This window comes from Cyrtonyx montezumae, unplaced genomic scaffold, assembly GCF_038088225.1.
Source record: "Cyrtonyx montezumae isolate F1298 unplaced genomic scaffold, pur_monq_1.0 scaffold_30, whole genome shotgun sequence".
Lineage (NCBI taxonomy): Eukaryota > Metazoa > Chordata > Aves > Galliformes > Odontophoridae > Cyrtonyx > Cyrtonyx montezumae.
The window spans coordinates 4,287,734-4,308,578 of NW_027072035.1; the positions used below are offsets into that span (position 1 = coordinate 4,287,734).

General features: G+C 37.5%; 1 protein-coding gene across 3 annotated transcripts in view; it reads left to right on the plus strand.

Annotated features, from left to right (window-relative positions):
• The window catches only part of FCHO2 (FCH and mu domain containing endocytic adaptor 2), a 91,394-nt gene extending 74,597 nt beyond the window's left edge, over window positions 1–16,797 (plus strand). For 2 of the 3 annotated variants that reach the window (XM_065744200.1, XM_065744199.1), the window contains 7 exons: window positions 3,631–3,742; window positions 4,375–4,530; window positions 6,318–6,450; window positions 9,187–9,386; window positions 12,151–12,215; window positions 13,575–13,739; window positions 13,945–16,797. In XM_065744200.1, coding sequence (XP_065600272.1) covers window positions 3,631–3,742; window positions 4,375–4,530; window positions 6,318–6,450; window positions 9,187–9,386; window positions 12,151–12,215; window positions 13,575–13,739; window positions 13,945–13,967 — 854 coding nt within the window. In that variant the 3' untranslated portion in view covers window positions 13,968–16,797. The remainder of the gene's footprint in view (window positions 1–3,630; window positions 3,743–4,374; window positions 4,531–6,317; window positions 6,451–9,186; window positions 9,387–12,150; window positions 12,216–13,574; window positions 13,740–13,944) is intronic. The other variant, XM_065744201.1, reaches the window with a different exon arrangement.
• The last annotated feature ends 4,048 nt before the right edge of the window (window positions 16,798–20,845 follow it).

Consider the following 20,845-nt stretch of genomic DNA (forward strand, 5'->3'; position numbering starts at 1 on the left):
AGTGTTCTGTCGTGTCAGAACAGTTCATCAGATTAGATTATACCATTAATTCAATTTTTCTTGTTCTTTAGTGAAAGATTTTTTGAAACTGAAATACTGTATAACTTCATATTTCGTGTTTCTGTATATGTGTTCATCAAGCTTAGCATGTTATCGTGTACTTCTTTGGAATTTTATAAGGGCAGAAACATTTAGGGATGCTGATAAATTTGAATGAATATAAATGTTCAAAACAGAATTTCTATGTTATTTGTATTTGTTTTTTATGATTGCAACTGCAGTTTCAAGACAAAAAAAAACGTGCATCTTTTCAGATTATTGAGGTGTATTATCTAAACAGAGCTGGTTGATAAAAAACAAGAAAAATAATCAAAAAAAGATTAAGATTAGAAGCAGATCAGCCTTTGCATACTGTCACAAATTTCCAAAGATTTTCTCATTTTTTTAGGAGAAAGTCCTTGAGTTTTAATATTTGGTCATAACAAGTAGTAAGGAAATTCCAGAAGTGTTTTGTTCGCTTTTGTTGTTGTTTTAAATACATTTTAGCTTGCTTCTTTAGCAGAATCATAATATTTTATTCCTGAATGCTATTACTTCAGTCCCGAGTTTAGTTATACTCCAAGTTGACAGTCAGTTATCTGTAAATGTTACTGATGCCAAGAATTTCTCAGCCAGGCTCAGCATCTCTGGAGAACATCCACACACTTAACTAGGGGGTATTCCACATTGAAGGAAGTGCAACAGTATTCTCCTTCTGTAAGACCTAAGCTAGAAAGGTCTGACCAGCACTAGCTGCTGTGGTAGTGGCGCAATTCAGTGTCTACTAATTACCAAATGCTGAGAACCATCATAGAAAGATAACTGATATTTTGATCATCAAAGTCCATTCAGACTCATTTCCTCAAGCCTCAGCATTGTCGAAGAACCAGAAGTTAGCGGCATCAGCCTCAATAGCTCCAGTTCTCTGCATGTGCACGCGTGTGTGTGTGTGAGGAAGAAGGTAAGGAGATGTATGCTGCCACAGGGATTTGATATGGTTATTAACCTGGTCTAGTAAAAATTAACAGACTCATTTCTGTCTGCTTAGTGTGTGGGAATTAAATAGTCCTGGAGAGGTGGGTGCAGAATGCTAAATGACTTTGGGGCATGAGGATGCTCTGCTCTACTGTCTATATTCTTTCAGCTTTTGCACAATCCAGTGTTTTCCTTACTGTATTCTGAATAACTGAGAGGTGAATGTGCAGTGAGTGTTCCACATGAACTTGTAGGCATATTTCTTTTACGTGTCATCTTTATATTCATTTCTAGAAAATTTAAATTCGTAAATTAACATCTATTTTTGCTTGAAATATTTTGTTTTCTTGCAATGTTTTGTTTCATTTAAACATAATAGAGGATGATCTTTTGATTGGAACACTTCCTACAGTAGAAAAGCTTTGTGGCACAACACCAGGTATAGTATTAGATGCAGAGTTACATGTTAACTAATAATCCTAATACAGTGCTCCTAATATTTTTTTTTATTAAAAAAAAAAGTTTCTCCAGCCATTTCTTGTGTATGGCAGATAAAAGCAGCTTGAAAGTTCGACTTCTTGAATGAGTTACATATTAGCAAAGTCACCAAAACTTGTTATAACTACTTGCAAGGCATCAAGGCCATCTTAGCTGATGTTATTAAAGGTGCTACTACCGGACTGTTGAGCACAGTCCTGTGGCATCCTGTCCTTCTGAGAAATTGCAGCAGACATGGAAGGCAATGAAGGAGGATATTGCTATATTACATTTTAAGGCATAGACAATAAAACAGTGATTGTATAGAGTGCAGTTAGACAACTGTTATGTCTTTCAGTTTATTGGATTTCAGCAAAATGCTTAGATTATCATTAATCTTAAATGGTCTTGGAGAGTGAGGGCTGTACAATTAAGTAGTCACTTGGATACATCTCAGAGAAATGCATATACAAATGTATTTGATTTGATGTTACTAGCGAAATGTAATAATAAGCTTATTGTTCGTAATGAGTTTCCCTATTCAGTCAAAAGAATATTTTTACATAATTTTAAAACATCATTGTAAAGGTATTGATAAGATTATTATAAGATTTAGGTAGAGTGGATAAATCTGTAGGTAGTCTGACAACTCATACAGCGTAGTGGCCTTTTACCTGCTTTGCAGTTGTTTGCTTTCTATCAAGTGCATATTTTAGCTTGGGTGGAGAATACTTCTGGAGTTCGGTATTTCATCAAACATACTTTCTTGAATGGATCTGGTTGTTGTTTGAAGTCGTGATATCTTGATTCCTAAGACTACTGAGATTCACAACTTGTTTAGCTAGATATCAGGAAGAGAAAGTAAACACTGTAAACATCACCTTTGTGCACACTGGAAGAACAAATGAAAATGGCTTAATGTTCATTTAAATTTAAACAAACAAACAAACAAAACAGCATGATATAAATTACTTAATAGAAAATTTTTTTGTTTCGAACACTTGTGGCCAGAGCAAGGACTCAACTTCCTTTTTGTTTATGGAAGAGCTCAGGAAGTGCAGATGCTGAGTTAGAGTATGTAGGATTAGTATGCCATTGGCAGTATTATACAAAAGGATTTTGTTTCTACTTTTTTATATGAAATTAATTTGTCATGTAAAAAGATGGACATGGAAAAGGACTGTGCCTCCCTTTTGATAGATGTATTGTGTGATATAAACCAATTCAAAAGTGATACAAAAAATGATCAAGATGCTCTCTAGTGTGCACACTCTTCTAGTCACACTCTTCACACTCTTCTAGTGTGAAACCTGTAGTATTATGGTTGATACTGGGTAGTTGGCTGCACATGGAAAGCTCTAGTAGGAAGTAAAATCCCATGACAATCAATTTTGTCAGTTGCAGTTTTAAAAAAGCCTTAGCATGAGGTCTGAGTTGTTTTTGTAGCTCTGCATTTTAACTCTGTTGTGTATGTACAGGCACCTATGAGGGCTGATAAAAGCCTGATAATTACTTTTCTTGTGAACTGCTGTGTATGTCCAGATATTTCCAAGGTATTCCCATAAATGTTAGAAAACTTAGCAAAATATTTTTAGCGTTATTTCTGCGCAGAAATTCTAACCTTTATTGGCTGAAATAGTTAAAAGTACATTCAACAATTCATTAATGTGGGATAATATTAATGTATTTGCATTTAAGTTCATAAAAACTGTAGCTGAATTCTTTATATTTCCCTGACCATTTTATCGTACATTTTTCCATGCAAAAAGCATACAGTAGATTTTGTGTTTTGTTTTTTAATGTATTGTAGCTAATGTCTAATGTCCTTGGATCTGTTGACTTTGGTGTCATCCTTAGCCATTTTAATTTTTAGCATTTTTGTGTCTCATGTATATTTCCTTATGTCTGTCCATTGACAGTATGTCAAATCAATAGTCCTGTTTTCTTAGGCTGCTACGCAGTGTTTTGATGGTGCGATCGTACTGTACAATGTTTATTCCTAGTAGTGTTCAAGTACTACTTCAAGCTTTACTGTGACCTCGATGGTAGAAATGTCTTGTGAAAATGACAGATGTCAACCATTATGAAATCTATTGCTAAGCTTTTGTAAGTTAAATCTATACACTGTATGTATTCTAGGTGTTTCACGTGGTCCCAGCCCTGTCAGCCTTGGAAACCAGGACACCTTACCCGTTGCAGTAGCCCTTACTGAATCTGTTAACGCCTACTTTAAAGGAGCAGATCCCACAAAGTTAGTTAAATAGTGAATTGTTTTGAATGTAATAAGTTATAATAAGAAAACACAGTTTTAAGTTTTGATAAGTTGTAATGTATTGTGGAAAATGTATGTGAGTTGGTAAGGGGGTTTCACCAGGCTTTTTCCACTAGTGTAAGTGACAGCAGTGGCTCATTGCTCTCTAATGTCCTGCTAAGAGTTCACATGTGTCTGCTTTACAAAAATGTGTTCACTGAGAATATTGAAAATGAGAAGGGTTTTTGTCTTAGTCACGTAGGTACTGTGTGCAGTTTTGGGCAGCTGTAAAAACACCTCATTCACTCTGTCACATCCCTTTCTGTGCTATGCAGGCTTGCCTAAGCATAGCTGTACCATGTTTTCAAAGCCTGAAAAATACCTACTGAGACTACTGTATGCTTAATCAACTCTACTTTTATTTTCACTTACTTCACCTCACTTTCAAGTTGAAAGCGATAATACATTTTTCACATGTGATAACTACAGTGCTACATTATTCTCATTTAAAATTGATTTTCTGTTGAGAATTCAGCTCATCATATTGTTAAAGTATAGTGGTTGCTTTAAAGTCAGTGTTAAAACTAGCAAGTTAATGAGTTGCAATAAAAACAATGTTTTCATTTTCCTAGATGTATTGTGAAGATCACTGGTGATATGACAGTGTCATTCCCAAGTGGGATTATTAAAGTCTTCACCAGCAACCCATCTCCAGCTGTGCTCTGCTTCAGGGTAAAGAACACAAGCAAACTAGAGCAGATTCTTCCAAATGCACAACTTGTATACAGGTTTTGTATTTTCTTTTTATATAACAGTAAATTGCATGACTTATAAAAAGTAAATTGTTGTACATCTGAGTTCTCTATGGGCTTGTCCATTTGTTTATACTTGGTTCAGTCCTATGAATTAATCTTGTTTACCTCAGGTTTTTTTTACTGCCACCACTAAAATTCTCAGTAATTCACTGGTCCTGAAACATACTTAGAGTATAGCAGAAGCTGTAAAAAGTAGTTTGCAAATGTAGCTGTGCTTTTACAGACATTTTAGAGATGAAATTTTTTAAGAAACAATAAAAAAAAAAAACTTTTTTCCAGTCCAACTACATGAACAGTGAAACTGATTACAGTTACTGATTACTGAAGAAAAATTCTCAAAACTAGGATATATAGATTTCTGTATACAGTGACAACGCTAACTTTAAATAACAAAACAGTAGCCAAATGGGAGGAGCTATGCCTACTCTCACTTGGTGGTAACAAGTTTATTTCTTAAGCTGTATCATTGCTATAGTGGATTAAAATAATTATGTATCTATGTATTTCAAGTGTACAGCAGTGTGCTTTCTAGAACTCTCAAGTAAGGTATGCTGCTGAGTGAGTAGAGTAATAGTTGAAATCATAGCATTGTGGCTTCTTTTTCAAAATTCAGGGCAATTGTAAAAACTGTAATTATTTAGCAAGGATTATGTCACAGCTGAGTAGTTTCTGTTCCTTTTAGTGGAGAAATTTTGTGGAAAACAGTTAAACATTCATAGATGGTGTATTTTTTTTTAATTACTGAAATAGCTGAAAGAATTAAACTGTATGCATAACTTCTTTTGTATTTAACTTCATTTTGGTTATTCACGGTTACCTTTCAGCATCTAGAGTGAATTGTACTGAAAAAGTGTATTTTGAAAAAAATAGAAAAATGTCTGGTATTCTTATCTGTGCCAAAACATTTCATGTCTGATTAGAAATAATGCATGTAAAGGACACTTAGACAGTTAAAACCATGTGGTAGTAATATGACTTTTCATCGTATACTGTTAGGCAGTCATTTGCTTAGTATTTATAGAAATGGAAGATTTTTATAAGAGTGATATTTGTGGAAACATCAGAATTTGTTTTGGATTGCAACTAATGGTGAAGCAGCAGAATGATTTTACAGTAGGTTTAAGGTCCCCGCAGGGATAAGTAAGTGCTGATGTGTATTGTAGCAAAGATTGAAGTAGCGTGAATCACAAATCTGAGCTGAGAGCCAAAGTCAAAGCAAATAAAAGAGACTGCTGATATGCAGGTGTTGTAGGGTCAAACCATTGTGCTCATATTTTCTGTATTCAGTTCATTGTCGAGTTTGCACATGCATTCTGCAGATCTCCTTAGCAGTGACTGTATCCAGATTAGATAATACTCCTTTTAGAAGACCCTTTTTACATGACCTCACATTCTCACAGCATCCAGTAATATTACGAATGAACTTCACTGAATACAAAATACGAACCTATCGTTAACTGCATCCTGGGGTGTCAGTCGTCAGTGGAGAAAACTCACTGGTCCATGACTGGAAGGAGACATTTTTACCAGACAAAAGCAGTTAATTTCCCTTTATATAAAGAAAAGCACAAGAATGTGTTATAAAGAACACGTGTGTTCTTCTATTACTTTGTGTATTAGAACATGTTCTTCTGATACTTTGTGTATTAGAACAAACAATTGCTTTAAGTAGTGACGAAGGAGAAAGATCTATTCTTAATTTTTAGACATCCAAAATGAGAGCTTTCATTGCTGATTCCTACCTCTCTTTTTCTTTGTAGTGATCAGTCACAAAGTGACTCCACTACTAGGGATTTTTGGATGAACATGCAAGCTATAACTGTCTACCTCAAGAAATTATCAGAGCAGAATCCATCTGCATCCTATTATAATGTGGATGTTTTAAAGTATCAGGTAAACATTTTTTTCCTTTTGGAATTTCTTAAGATATGCTGGCTGATTCAATATCTGTTCAGAAATTATAACTGTTCTTCGCCTGTTAGCATGCAGATGAATTGTTATCCTGCATCTAGATTAGTTCTGATTATGTCACTGTCTACAATATATTGGCTCTACCGTAGCTGAGTACACTCCTGTTGTGCCTTACATTGTTCCCTTGCATTCATGACCTGTTTTATCTTGTTCAAACTCCCCTACAATTCAAGTGTGAAAATGTTGAATGGTTCTACTTTTATGTGTTTGTTAGCAAAGCGAAGTTTTCCTTGAATTTAAATATCTACAGGTTTTTGTTTGAGTTTGTGATTCAATTGTGTGCGCTTTTGTAATTGCATAATCTTTGGATGATGTTGTTGATCAGATGTAATACATGAGAATATATGATCTTCTCACTCCTCACCATAAAATGAAACAGCTCATCCTGGAAACCATATTGAGGCACATAACAGATAGAGAGGTAAGGAGTAGCCATCAGACTTAACTTGATATCCTTCTGTGGTGAAACAGCTGACTTAGTAGATGAGGGCAGAGAAGTGGATGTTGTCTGCCTAGACTTCAGTAAGGTTTTTGTCACTGTCTCCCACACAATGATCATGGAGGAGCAGTTGAATTATCAGCTGGGTAAGCAAACAGTGAGGTAGATTAAATGGCTGAATAGCTGGCACAGAAGGTGCACATCTGTAAGTGCAAATTCTATCTGGAAGCAAGTAGGTAGTAGCATACTTCAGTGGTCAGTAGTTGGTCGTGCCTTGGTTCGCAGTATTGTAGGGTTTGGAAGGGACCTCTGGAGATCAGCTTGTCTAACCCTGTGCTAAAGCAGGTTCCCACAGTAGGTTGGACAGGAAAGCATCTGGATCTTCATTAACGGTTCGGGTGATGTAGAGGAGCTGACCATTGGCAAGTTTACATATGATACAAAATGGGGGAGTAGCTGATTGATAAATGATTGTGCTGCCATCCAGAGAGACTTAATTTCTCTGAAGAAGAGGTCTGCCAGGAACATGGTTAACTTCAACAGAAAGAAGTGCAAAACCCTGCATCTGGGGGGGAACACAGCTGAAAGCAGCTTGTCAGAGAAGACATGGGAATCCCAGTGGATGCCGTATTGAACATGAGCCAGCACTGTGTCCCTGAGGAAAAGGCCAGTGGTATCCTGGGCTGCGTTAGCAGGAGCATTACCAGCAGGCTGAGTGCAGTGATCTTCCCCTTCTGCTCAGCCCTGTATTCAGCTATAGCTGGAATCCAGTGTTGGGCTCCTCTGTATAAGAGTGCCATGCAAACATTTAAAAGAGACCAGCAAAGGGCCACACAGATGATGAAAAGGGAAGGGTCTGGAGCACCATTCCTGTGAGGAGAGACTGAGAGAACTGGGTCTGTTAAACCTTGGGAAGAGGAGCCTCAGGGGCAATCTCATCTATATATATAAATACTGATAGGAGGGCATGAAGAGGCCAGAGCTAGGCTCTCTTCAGTTATGTCTGAGGACAGTAGAAGCTTTGGTGCCCAGAGATAAGACAAGGAAAAGGCTGAGACACTGAATAATTACCAATGAGAAGTTTTGCCTGACTGTTAGGAAACCTTATTTATTACTGTGAGGATGACCAAGCAGTGGCACAGATTGCCTGGAGAATTTGTGGAAGCTTCCTTCTTGACATACTTCTAAGCTGTGTGGACATGTTTCTTGACTACTGGATCTAGGTTGCCCTGCTTGAGCCAGAGGTTGAACCAGATTCTGCAGAGATCCCTTCTAACTTGAGCAAATCTGTGATTCTGTGGGAAAATGGTCTGGCCGTCGATGAAAAATCTTCATAAAAATTCAGGAATGGTGCATTCATCTAAAAGAGAAAACAAGGATTTCCTACCCCTGCGTTGAGGTGGTTGAATTCCTGAGCCAACTCTCTACAAAAAAAAAAAAATCTACCAATGCAGCTAATAATACTACTGTAGCTTTCTATATCTTCCCAATATCCTGCCAGACTGAATTTATAAAAATTATGCTAGACTTGAAGAGAATTTTTCTTTGGATTACAGAAATGAGCTCTGTGAGAGTGGGAGATATATATAACGTCTTTACTAGTGGAGTAAAATGAGACATAGGCATAAAGAGGCCATGGTGAATGGAATGAGTCCTGAGCTGCCAACAAAACAAAATGTGAAATAGAAGGTTGCTCAAGTAGATTATGAAGATGATAGGGGTGCATAGCAGGACAGCAGTACGAACTCAGCTGCAGAGTCAGCAGCTGCCAACTCTCCTGCACTAGGAAAATGATGTTTTTAATAGGTAAGAACTGTTCTGCTGGCAACCTATCCAGTGACAGGTATTGCCTTTTGCTGCTTGCTGATCCAATGTCTGAAATGATATGCCATGTAACTGCTAAGGATTAATTAATTTTGGTACAGGCAACTTTCTTTGTGTGAGGTAGAGTACAAGACTAAAACAAAACTGTTTTTACTTAAGAAAGCCAAAAAAGGAGGAAGTCTCATGGGCCAGAAGGAGTTTATCTCATTTTTTTAAATAATATAGTTTAAATGTAAAAGAATGGGTATTACTGTAGGCTGCAACAATCTTCAGAATTCTGAGATTAAAAGCTAAGAGGTGAGTTTCAATCTTTTGTCAGCTATTACAATAATTCTGTAATTCTACTCAGAAAGGGAGAGACTTTAAGCTGCTTTCAATGGTTTATTTTTTTAAAGGTATCTTCAAACGGCATCCAGTCCACTCCCTTGAATCTTGCAACTTACTGGAAATGTAATGCTAACACTACTGAAGTGAGAGTGGATTATAAATACAATCCAGAATCTATGAATGTGCCTAGTATGCTGTCTAATGTACAGGTTGTGGTACCAGTAGATGGAGGAGTAACGAATATGCAGTCACTTCCACCTGCAAAATGGTAATGTTAATAATTTCTATTATTTCATATCCTTTTCAGTGTATTCATTAGTTTCAGAGCTGCAAAAATTTCACTGAAGGAAACAGCTGTTTGTGTATTTTTTATTTTTATTTTTTTGCAAAGAAATTGGACAGGATGTTCTCTAATCTAAAACAGTCTACATGCAACCACTTCATATAAACTGAAATGGGACTTCAAGCAGCCATTCCAACTGTATAATAATAATAATGCAGCCTTTATGAATTTACTAATATTTGATTTCTTTTGGTCCAACAGAGGGGACAGTTATTTTTAATAGTGTGATTCAAAACCAAAATCTCTAAATGTTATCATCGTAGAATCATAGAACAGCTTGGGTTGAGAGCAACCTAAACAATGGTTTGGGATATTGCAGTGCCCTGAAGTGGGCAGGGATGTCACCCACTAGATTGTATGACCTATTGTATATGCGTGTGTGTATGTGTAAATATATCCACATAAATGGATTTGTGGTGGTTTCCAGCTGATGGCTAGCTAAACTCCAGGACACTGTTCTCTCACTCCTGCTCAAAAGAATGGGGAGAAAATGTAAAGAAAACAGATGTGTAGTTGAGATAAGGAACTGTTTAATTACAGGAAAAGAAAAAAATAAAGACTACATGAATCACAAAGCAGAAAACATTCTGTACTTCCCATTAGTAAACAATGTCAGCGTGGGGAAAGTGAACTCCATGCCACCCAGATCCAGTGGTACTTCCATCCCTCATTCCATAACAGTTATGTCATGCTCATGTTCCACATACTTCATTATATTTGTATCCTCTGATATTCATTTTTACATTCTCATCAGCCCTGTTCTCCATCTCTTAATATAGATGTATGGATCCTAGTTTCCCATTTTGAGTACCTCTCCCAGAATAGCTATGGAAACCAACAGTGACTTAGGCTTCATCCCAAGGAGGTCACTTAGAACGGCAAAAGCAGCATGTTGGGTCCAGGATACCAACCACCAACCTAGCTTGAGCCATTGCTGCTTCCTTGCGAGGATGACCTGTCAGTGGCTCTGCAGTGTCATCTTGCAACACATGACATTCCTACAACATACATCATTGTCCTGGTTATAACCTGCCACCATCTTCTAAGCTTGCAAGCCATCTGCTCTTGAAAGTGAGGCATAAGCCTTAGATTTCTACAAATTTGTGCAAACAAGCAGAAGGAAGTGGCAGCAGGCAGAGAAGTACATTCATGGAGTGAAAAATGAGTGGAATTCAAGCACTGCACCTGCAGTTCCGCAATTTTTATATACTTGCCCTGCTGTAATTTAATTCCAGGACTGTTTATTTCCCAGAGCGATGAGAAGGTCTTATTATCTGAGGAAGGCATGGAGGTTAAGAGAGAGAAGTATACCAAGATGAAGGCAGTAAGATCTTCTTATAAGTCAAGATTTAGAGGAAGAATAAACCATTTGTCAGATAGGTTTTGATGTTTCTGGAGGCATTCCTCTTAACTGTGTTACATAGAGAAAGTGGTAATACAACATCATTTTGAGTGGAAAAGAGTGTGCCAAAACTGATCTGTATTTTGAGAGAGTGAAACTCTCAACCAGATCACATTAAGCTTATTCTCCTGCAGCAGATTCAGCACACGTGCAAAACATGGCCAGTACTTCTGGTGAAGCTAGTTTCCCCTCCCCCTGTCCAGGCTTCTTCCAAAAACCCCTCAGCTGTGAAACCTAAGTGAAAGCAGGAACAGCCTCCCAGCACACCTAGCACTATCTAGGAAGGTTCAACACTTACTGACAGCTTCACAGCAGATTCATCAGAGTAAAGGACTCAAGCCAAGCTATTTTGGCTTTCACCTAGGCAACAACCCAAGGCTAGAATTTTGATCTTTACAAGTTGACAAAAAAAATGAATAGTCATATCCTGAACAGCTGTATTGTCAGTGTCATCCTACATCTTTGTCCTAGAGCGTTGGGTGATGAGCTTTTGGGTGGGTTTTTTTTGGTTGGTTTTTTTGTTTTGTTTTGTTTTTAAGAATAAATGTTTTATATGTTTTATAATTCTGCCTCCAGCGTGTGACTGCTATCATCTGTTCTGCTTGCATGAGCATTTCACTCCCACTATAGCAAAGCCAAAGACGATTTCAGACCTGCCAGCAGTTTGTGTCGCTTACAGCTTTAACTTGTTGGCTTTCCATTGATGAAACGGCGCAAAGTGCTTGAAGAGTTCAAATGTCTATATCTAGTTCAGAGACTAAACTGCTTAGTGCCCTTTTCTCCTTTGCCCCCCTACAGAGTAAGAGTTAAACTATGTCATAAACATAAACCATGTGTCACATATGCCAGCTATACTTTTATTAGAATGGAAATGGAATATTCCCATTCATACAGCCCAGTCTCGTGTAGGTGAGAGCAGTCAACATTGTTCCCACTTGTACCATCACCATCAAGCATAAAGACTCAGCTTTCAAACTTTTCCATTGTGTTTGGCCTGTCCATGCTCTTTGAGACCACACAGGTTTTGGAGTTGGCAGGTGGAACTGTACATGTGCAGAGGACAGTAGTGACTGTCTGAAAAGGTGGCATGTACATCTGAGCTGAGCTGTAAGCTCAGGTGCAGTGCACATGTTTCCTTTGTGCACCTTTCCACGCGCCTTTGTTGAAATAATCAGTATTTTTATAAACCTCCATTTAGAAATGTAGGTTATACATGCATGGTCTTGCAAAGTACCTGAGTAAAGTCAGGGAAACTGTACTTGTAACTAACCAGCCTTTCTCTCACAGGAATGCAGACCAAATGAAAGCTTATTGGAAAATATCTAGCATTTCAGAGAAATCTGAGAATGGAGGCAAGTGATTTTTTGTTGTTGTTGTTCTATGTAAAAATGGTAACAGTAAAAATGTAATAATTTTAGCTTCTTCCCCTCGTGCATCTATACGCCCTATCTCATCTTGTATCCTGTTGACCAGTTCAACATTTTCTCAGTGAAATTTGTTCTGAAAGATTCTGTTAAAAGTGAGATGTTAAAGTACATATAGTTAATTATAAAAGGAAAACTGATGAAACCCTGGGAAATCATTAGTTCTAAAATAGATTTTAAACTAAGTAAGGAAATCACTATATCACTGCTATTTGAAAATGAACAGTTTTTCAAAGAACTGTTTTAAATATTTAACAAATTGTTCTGTTTTTCCACTGTGCTCAGTGAGACAGCCTCAACTACAGATTGTTCTTGACCTGCATTGTGAGGCTCTTTGATCTACAGGGATTGTTGCTGTAGTATAGTGTACTTTTAATCACTCAGTGACCTCACAGTTGTTTGCCGTCTGTCTCATGCTTTGATTATGTAGGGATAGCTTTCTCCTTTCTCCTTTTTGTAACCAAATCTTCTTTTAAAAGAAGGAAGTAATGCTTAAGCATGTATGCAGACGGATGAAGAACTACTCCACACCTGCAGAGCAGCATAGAAAGGGCTGCCATTGATGCAGATCACACCTTGTGTGTGTTCAGTAGATAGGCACAAATCTGACTGGTTCTGTGACCTTATCTTCTCTTCCTCACATCATTCTCTTGAGCACAAATACTTCGAACTTAGAACCCTGTGAGGATATAGTGCCATGAGAAATTACAGAAGGACTGATACTGTTAGGGAATTGCAGACATAAGAAACACAAAGCCAACTTTGAAATACTTGAATATATGAGTATCCAGTTACCCAAACTATGGTATCTCACCAAAGAAATGAAATGGACTCTAAGGCAGCTTTATCAAGAAGTCATTGCATAAAACAATTTAATCCATTAATTCTTGCTTTTACCCTAGTGACATTTTAGTCATTAAATTTCCTCATGAATTAGCAGTTGCTGTTGTCTAGGAATAGCAAGTTATTTTAAAGAAGTAAAAATGATGGACTTATACTATTCCTTATTATTCAAATGTCATTTTATTCCCACTAGATAGTGCAAGAAAAGAAAATACTAGCTTAAGAACTCAAAAGAGAGAGAAATAACAGGTTTTTTTAGTACCTTGTGCTATCCTACAGCAGTGTGACTGTAGTAATCATGAACTATCACTACTGTACAGCAGCCCTGAACTGAGCTTCACCACTACCTATGAAAAATCAACTGTATTTTTTTGGGAAATGTATTTAATCAGATCTTGTCTTTATTAGAAAACTGAGACTTTCTTGCCTTACTGTTTTCTATAGGTTCTGGATCCCTCAGGGCGAAATTTGAACTTTCAGAAGGGCCCAGTAAACCAGCAACACTTGCAGTGCAATTCATAAGTGAAGGAAGCACTCTTTCAGGAGTAGATATAGAGCTAGTAGGCACTGGCTATCGGCTTTCCCTGCTTAAGAAGAGATTTGCCACTGGTAAGATGCTGACATGATTATATATTCAAGTTAATATGGCATATTTCATGGTGCTATACCATAGAACATTATAAGTGCATAAATACTTAACTTTCCTTAAAACACGGCTGAAAACTACTTTGTGGTTTTCCAGTTTTCCCTAGTTAGACTGCTCACAGAAATCTGTTTTATTGACTGACTACAAGAAAAACCCTGTATTTTTCAGGACGGTATATGGCAGACTGCTGATGAACCTGTGAAAGTCATTGCATTAAAGAAGTACAAGAAGCTCACTCTGCCCCCTCTACTTTTCAAACACTATTTTCAAATGCATTAATTTCTTCTAAATGTTGACCTACTTTGAGGCCAAACTACAGAACAGAAAATGCACTTTCAAAAGTCATTCTGCAGAGTTTGTATTACTTTATAATAGCACTGAAGTTAACTGCAACACTGTCTGTAAATGATCAACTGCAATATTGGGGAAACTTTGTTAAAATTTTAGTGAATTTATATGGAAGTCAAAATAGTAATCAGTAGTTGTAATGGAAGTGTGAAATTTTATGTTATACTGTAAACATTAAACATAAAAATGTAGGAGAGCAAGTAAGAATATTTGAGCTTTCCATAGCACTCATTTTTCAGATTCCTTAATTGCCAGTTTTTGAAGAAAACGGGCAAACTTACATGTAGTTAATCTATACACTTGTGCCATAAAACAGAGATGTATAAAAAATGTAACTTGTTGCCCATGTATCATATATTATTAACAGGTATGTTGTTTTATATAGTGTTTTTTCTCCTAAGTGCAATGTGTTACAAAATTGCAACAGACAGAAAAGATTTACTTCTGCAGTTAGTGAATTTTATGGGCGTTGTGATTGTTTGAATTAATGCTGTAGATTTAATTTATTTTTATATGAATTTCGTAACATTTGTGCCTTTAAAAAAGCCTGTGCCTATCCAATTTGTGACTCGTGCCTCACTTCCTCTTTCAAAGTTTGGCCATCCATGAAGAAAGCGTGGTGTTTGTGTAATACAACTTCATAAAAATTCTTTCAATGGGGATTTAAAAGGGAGATCTGCAGAAGCTGGAGGTTTTTTTAAGGAGATTTAATATAGTGGATTACTCCCTGATGGGGTAATTGCAATAAATGCATCCACAGTAAAGGGAGATGCATCATGCAGGACTTTGAAACTTTTATATACTAACTTCAGTGTCACCAGCGGTGAGGATCTTGACGGATGGTAACGCGCTGTTAAAGGAAAACAAGCATTTCCCTTTACATTGACTGCATTAAGTGCTTTTGGAATTGTGTGATGTGAATGTAAGCAGTACTTTGGGAGGAATATCATTTAAGAAGGGGATATTATGGCAGCAAGATGACTGTACTGCCATTTGTACTAGTTTTACTCTTTTTCTGTAACTAGCAGTTTTCATATTTCTCATCTATTCTCTTGCTGCAGCCTAAGCACAGAAAAGTGACAGGTTTGTAACATTTTTTAAAGCAAGTTACTAGTTTAGAAAATTTTTAATGTATTTGTATTATCAAATGATTTTTTCAGTACAGAAATCAAAAGTATTGGGGCAAAGTAATTTAATAGCCTTCTTGTGGGAATTTTACATGACCATTCTGAATACCAGTATCTATTTCACATTTTCTATTAAGACAATAAAACTTGCTTGAGCTAATTCATGCAAAACCAGTAGTGGATTGGACTGCTGAAACTTTACAATAAATTAAGCTTCAGAGAGGCTACATGAAATGTAATGTATGCTATACACTTGGCAGATGAGATTTCCGTTATTAGCTCTAAGCAGATATTGTACCTTACACCTGATTGGAAAAGTATATCTGGCTTTTTAATTTGGCTACATTAGTGAATGGGGAATTTCTAACTTATATAAAATGGTACAGTCTTTTTACTGGAATCTTAATTGTAATCTGCTTTGCAATCAAACTATGTTTAACATGACGTTTCATTAATGAAAATCCAAAACTATAGAGGTGTTCTCAATGAACTATTACTAAGCTAAATGAAGTAGTTATTTTTCAGCACTTTCAAATTAATCTTCATTCGGGTGATTATTCATACATTTGCATTGGGTGCAGGTTACAATTTTGAAGCCATACAAGTTTATATAGACTTGCTGTAAAGAAATTCAAAAGCAGTGTAAAAAGTACGTGTAGCAATCAGATGGGGAAGGAAAACAAACATGTAGCAAGCTGGTTCTTGCTTGTGTATACAGCAATATCCTTTGTAGCTGCCTCCGAAAAAAAGTTAATTTGTAAACACAACTCTAAAGGATCTGAGTTTTTATGGATTATTACTACGTCGGACTGTAAATTAGAGCACACAAGTTTATCTTGCAAAAATTGTAAATACTTCTGATTTTTCATAAAATGTAAATTTAAAAAATGTTGCACCCATAATAAACATGTAATATATAATTTAAATACTGATTTATATTGCTTATGCTTTTGCAATCAGTCCCACTGGGTTTCCAAGCAATTCAAAAATATGACAAGACTGTGTCTGTACTAAATGTTTGTTAGATGTTAATGGATCTGTAAGTAATATGTAGTAGAGATAATATATGAACTGTTCTATATGCCTAAAAAACATCACAACAAAGGTGGGTGGAAAGATAACTTCTGTGAAGAGTTGCGTCTTCTCTGTGCTTGTGAAAATGTCTTGTGCCTTTACTAAATGGATATATGTAACCAACAATTAGGATTAGGCAAAACTGCAGAGATGTTTGTCAGAAAAGTACTGACTTTGTAGACATGAGCTAACTTGTGGCTGCTTTCTCTTAACAGAGCTACCAAGTGCTGTACATTCCCTAACTTCCTTAATAAGCATGTGTTCTGTCAACTGTGCAGTTCCACAAAACAGGAGGTTATTTAAGTACTGCTGTTTCCAGGGACTGAGAATAGTTCTTCAAAGCTGCAACACAGAAACAGAAGTTTGAAGCTGAGCAGACATATGTTAGAACCTGTTTCTTTCCCACCAGTCCCACACTCTTTATAGTTCAGTAAGTAATGACTTATTAAATTGACTTTCTCAGCTGGCTGGATATCATTTCAATAAGTGCCGTTCTTGTCATGCTGGAAAGTAATCGTCCAAGGGTTTGATCATTATCTTCTGATGAAATTCAGGAATGAAGAATGCAAGTGCCCTATGGCCACTGCCCGGTGGCCTGAGCAAATGCCCACCTAGCTCAGGACTCAGGACTCAGTCTTCAGCAAAGGCAGAATAATGAACTGTGGCAAGGACAACATCAAAAGCCTTTCATTTTCTACTCACCCAGCATCCTCAGCCATTGGCTAGGGATGTGAAAGGGTGCAGCTCTGTTCAGTCCTTCTAGTAGTCATTAAACTCACTGTCCTGGCATTTCTATTACTCGTTGACTTGTTACTGTAAGCCAGCACCCACGTACTGCTCAGAACTGGATTTATACTGCTCAAGCAGGGTTGTCATTATCTAAGTGAATCTAGTAGTTGGGTAGGGATAGTGATAGGATGATGGTTGGACTAGATTATCTTGTAGGTCCTTTCCAACCTTATGAACCTAGGAACCTATGAATAAGTGCATACTCAGGTAGTGTTTTGGGGATAATGGGCTACTTTTACAACTGCCAAATAACATTTACATAGAGTATTCGAAGAAACTAAATTATTTGATTATCAGCTGGAACTGTGTGGGAGTTACAGTGTTGTGGGTTTTGCCATCTACTAGAAGGGAAGGTCTTGCATCATGCCAGAAAGCATTACATTTCAAGTTTGGCACGTTTGAGAAGTTTAAGATGCATATCTTAATATCTGCATGCCTTTTGTTTCCTTGGCATTGCTAGATAATCAGTTTCCATTTCAGCTGTCATGAAAGGGCAGTTTTACTTCAGAGCACGTAAGAAAGAAATCAAACTCCTGCAAGGACAGAATAAGCTAAAAACAGTACAAAGAACTAAAGCAACAAGTAGCACACTTACCATGGGTGCCCTTGATGGGACTGATTTCCAGGACTCTCTGTTGAAAACCTGATGTTTATCTACAGCTCTGCATATTATTACACTACTGAGTATTCCTTCTCAATGCTGTTTGACCTCCATATTATGTTGATTTTTAAGTTCTCCTTTAGTTAATACCAATAGAAAGTATCCACCTTTTAAAAAATAAAATAATCTTAGAAACAGCAGAGGCCTCTTCTGAATTACTTACAGTTACTACAGAGATTCTGCATTTTCTTTATCTGTTTTCACTTCCATTTGAATTCATATTTATGTTTTTAAATTGGGGGTGACTATTTTAATTATTATAACATAAAGAATGGTTTGGTTTACTATTTGTCCTAGTTGTATTTTTTGCTAAAACCTTTGTTCTATAACTCAGCATGTTTTTCATTCCTAACCTCAGCTATTAAAAAATAAAATAAAATAAAAAAATAATAAATAATAATTAAAAAAACAATAGCAAACAGGATAATAATCACAAGCCATAGATCATGCCACATTCTCAATCCTGATTACAGTTCAGCTGTTCCAGCTAGCATCACCCAACCTGACTTCTGGAAGGTCTGATATGAAGGGAGCGTATAAGCAGGAGGGGGGCTGACTTTTTTCAGTCTTATCGTGATAGAACAAGGGAGGAATGGCTTTGAACTACAAGAGGGGAGATTTAGATTAGAGGTTAGGAGGAAATTCTTTACTCAGAGTGGTGAGGTGCTGGCACAGGCTGCCCAGAGAAGCTGAGGATGTCCCATGCCTGGGGGTGCTCAAGGCTGTGTGTCATGGGGCCCTGGACAGCCTGAGCTGGTACTGTTAGTACTGAAGAGACACTGTGTCCAGGTAACATGCACCAACACAACTTCAAAACAGAAAAAAAGAGTTGAAAATTCAATAAAACAACAAGGTGACCTGTTAGAGCTGTTATTCTCTTGCCTTATGCAAAATATTCACAATTCTTAAGGAAACCTCCAGCTTTTTCTACAGCTGAAGCTGATAACTGTGAGAAACAGGGAAAGCCAGCAGAATGTCTTCCCTTGCAAAATTTGCTGCTCTGCCCATGCAGCTGTGGGCTGGGGCAGTATTACTGCACTCACTGCTGACTGAGCATGGGGAGCACATTTCACCTCGAGTGACAAGAAGTTTGCTACAGGCAGAAGTGGGGAAGCTGTGCCTTTGTGAACTGCTCAAGGGTGGCAGCTTTTTTCCAGCCATTCTCTGGCAGACTCCACAAAAACATGTAGAAGAATTCAAAATGAAACACAATTCAGATTCGAGGCAAATTGCACCTTCCAGTCTTTTTTCCAAGAGGTGATCCAACATAAAACAGCCCTCCAACAATGTGTTTCTGGTCAAAAACTGAGTCGATAATTTGTGTTTCAGAGAGCACCGTCCACCAACAGCAAGTGTGGTCCCCTACTTTCCAAGCCACTGATGATTGGCAAAAGTGAACAGTTGCCACATGTTGAAGGAAAACCTTCCAAAAATGTTGCATCTTTCTTAAACTGGTGACTCTTACCTTGACACCAGTTTGTGTAAAAACTGGTTGTAAAAACAACAACTACAACAAAAAAACAGGCCTAATTTTACACTCAGTCATACCAACACATAGCATGAGTATTAACCAGAAGATGAGTTCACTGTTTCAACTATTCACAGAAATCTGCCAGCCATTATTTCAGGACTGAACCTTAACGTCTCGCACTGTGTTCAGCAGTCCAGTAGCCATCTTTTTCCTCTTCACTGAAGCTGCGAAGTGCATACGTTCACCTATGGTGCCCCCCAACCTCAAAACTGAGGCTGGAGAATGGAGGTTGTGGAAACCAAGAATTGTAAGTGAAACACTTAATGATGAAGGCATCAAAGATAGAATCATACCTCGCATTAACCTGCCCAGTTGGATGGCACAGTCTGATGATTACAAGATCACAAGTCCCATTACTTCATTGTGTTTAGTTGTTTATAGTCAGTTCAAACTAATCCTTTGGCAGGTGGTAGTTCAAGGTCAACTTGAGATTTTGTTCATGCTTATAAAGCAATAATCCCATGACAAACTTCTCTACCCTAATTAAAAACAACTGAATTTGGTCACATTATAGCTCCACAATGTGCCAGCTGGACAGCCTGCTACTGCCAAAACACAGAAGCCACACTTCTCCACCACCTTCCACCAGTCCAATGTGCACCATACTTTCCTTTGAGCCAACTCCACTCACTGTCCAGCCATAAATCAGAGTAATGCTAGGCTAACCAGCTGGACCAGCCAGCAACAGGGCCTGGCAAACACCTCATCTAAGAAGGGACAGGGAACAAGATCTCATTTTTGCAGCAACACATTGTATGCCTGGCTCAGACGCTCATTAAACCACAGCCGGAGAGAACTGAAAGCAGCCAGCTCAGGTGGCACAATGGAAGACTTTTCTTAATTGTGGCTCTAAAACCAGGAGTTATAAACTGTAAGAAATTGACAAGAAAAACAAGTAAACCTTGGAGGTAGGGAAGACCGTGTAGATAGTTTAATTGAAGGTGACGAAAAGGAGTTTATAATTGCAAAAAAATAACAATAATCTTTTTACTGGACCCTTACTAACTGAAAATGCCAGAATCAGTGAGAACACAAAATATGAAAAATAGAAGTGTTCAGTAATTATTTTGTCACATTTTATAAGAACACCTAGATTACATGGTGAAAATACTTCACAATCCAATAGTATCTAAAAGAATGTGAACAACTCTCATACTGAATACTTTTAAACCTGCAGATCAGATAACATTCAATAATTGAAGAAGATGGATAACTTGTATTATGGACCATTAATTTTCATTTCTTGAGTGGTAGAAAGCATAAGAAGATTGGAAGAAAGCAAACAGTGTATCAGTACAAAAAAAAAGTCACAGCTTATCTCAATGTGGGAGGGACCCTCAAGGGTCATTGAATTCAGCTCCACACAGCACCACCCAAAATCCAGCCCTGTGTCTGAGGGTGTTGTGCAGATCATAGAATCACCAAGGACAGAGAAGACCTCTAAGAACATACAGTCCAAGTGCCTAAATGCTCCATGAAATCCAGCAGCTCAGGGCTGTGCCCAGTGCCCTGGGCAGCCCATTCCATGCCCACTGCCCT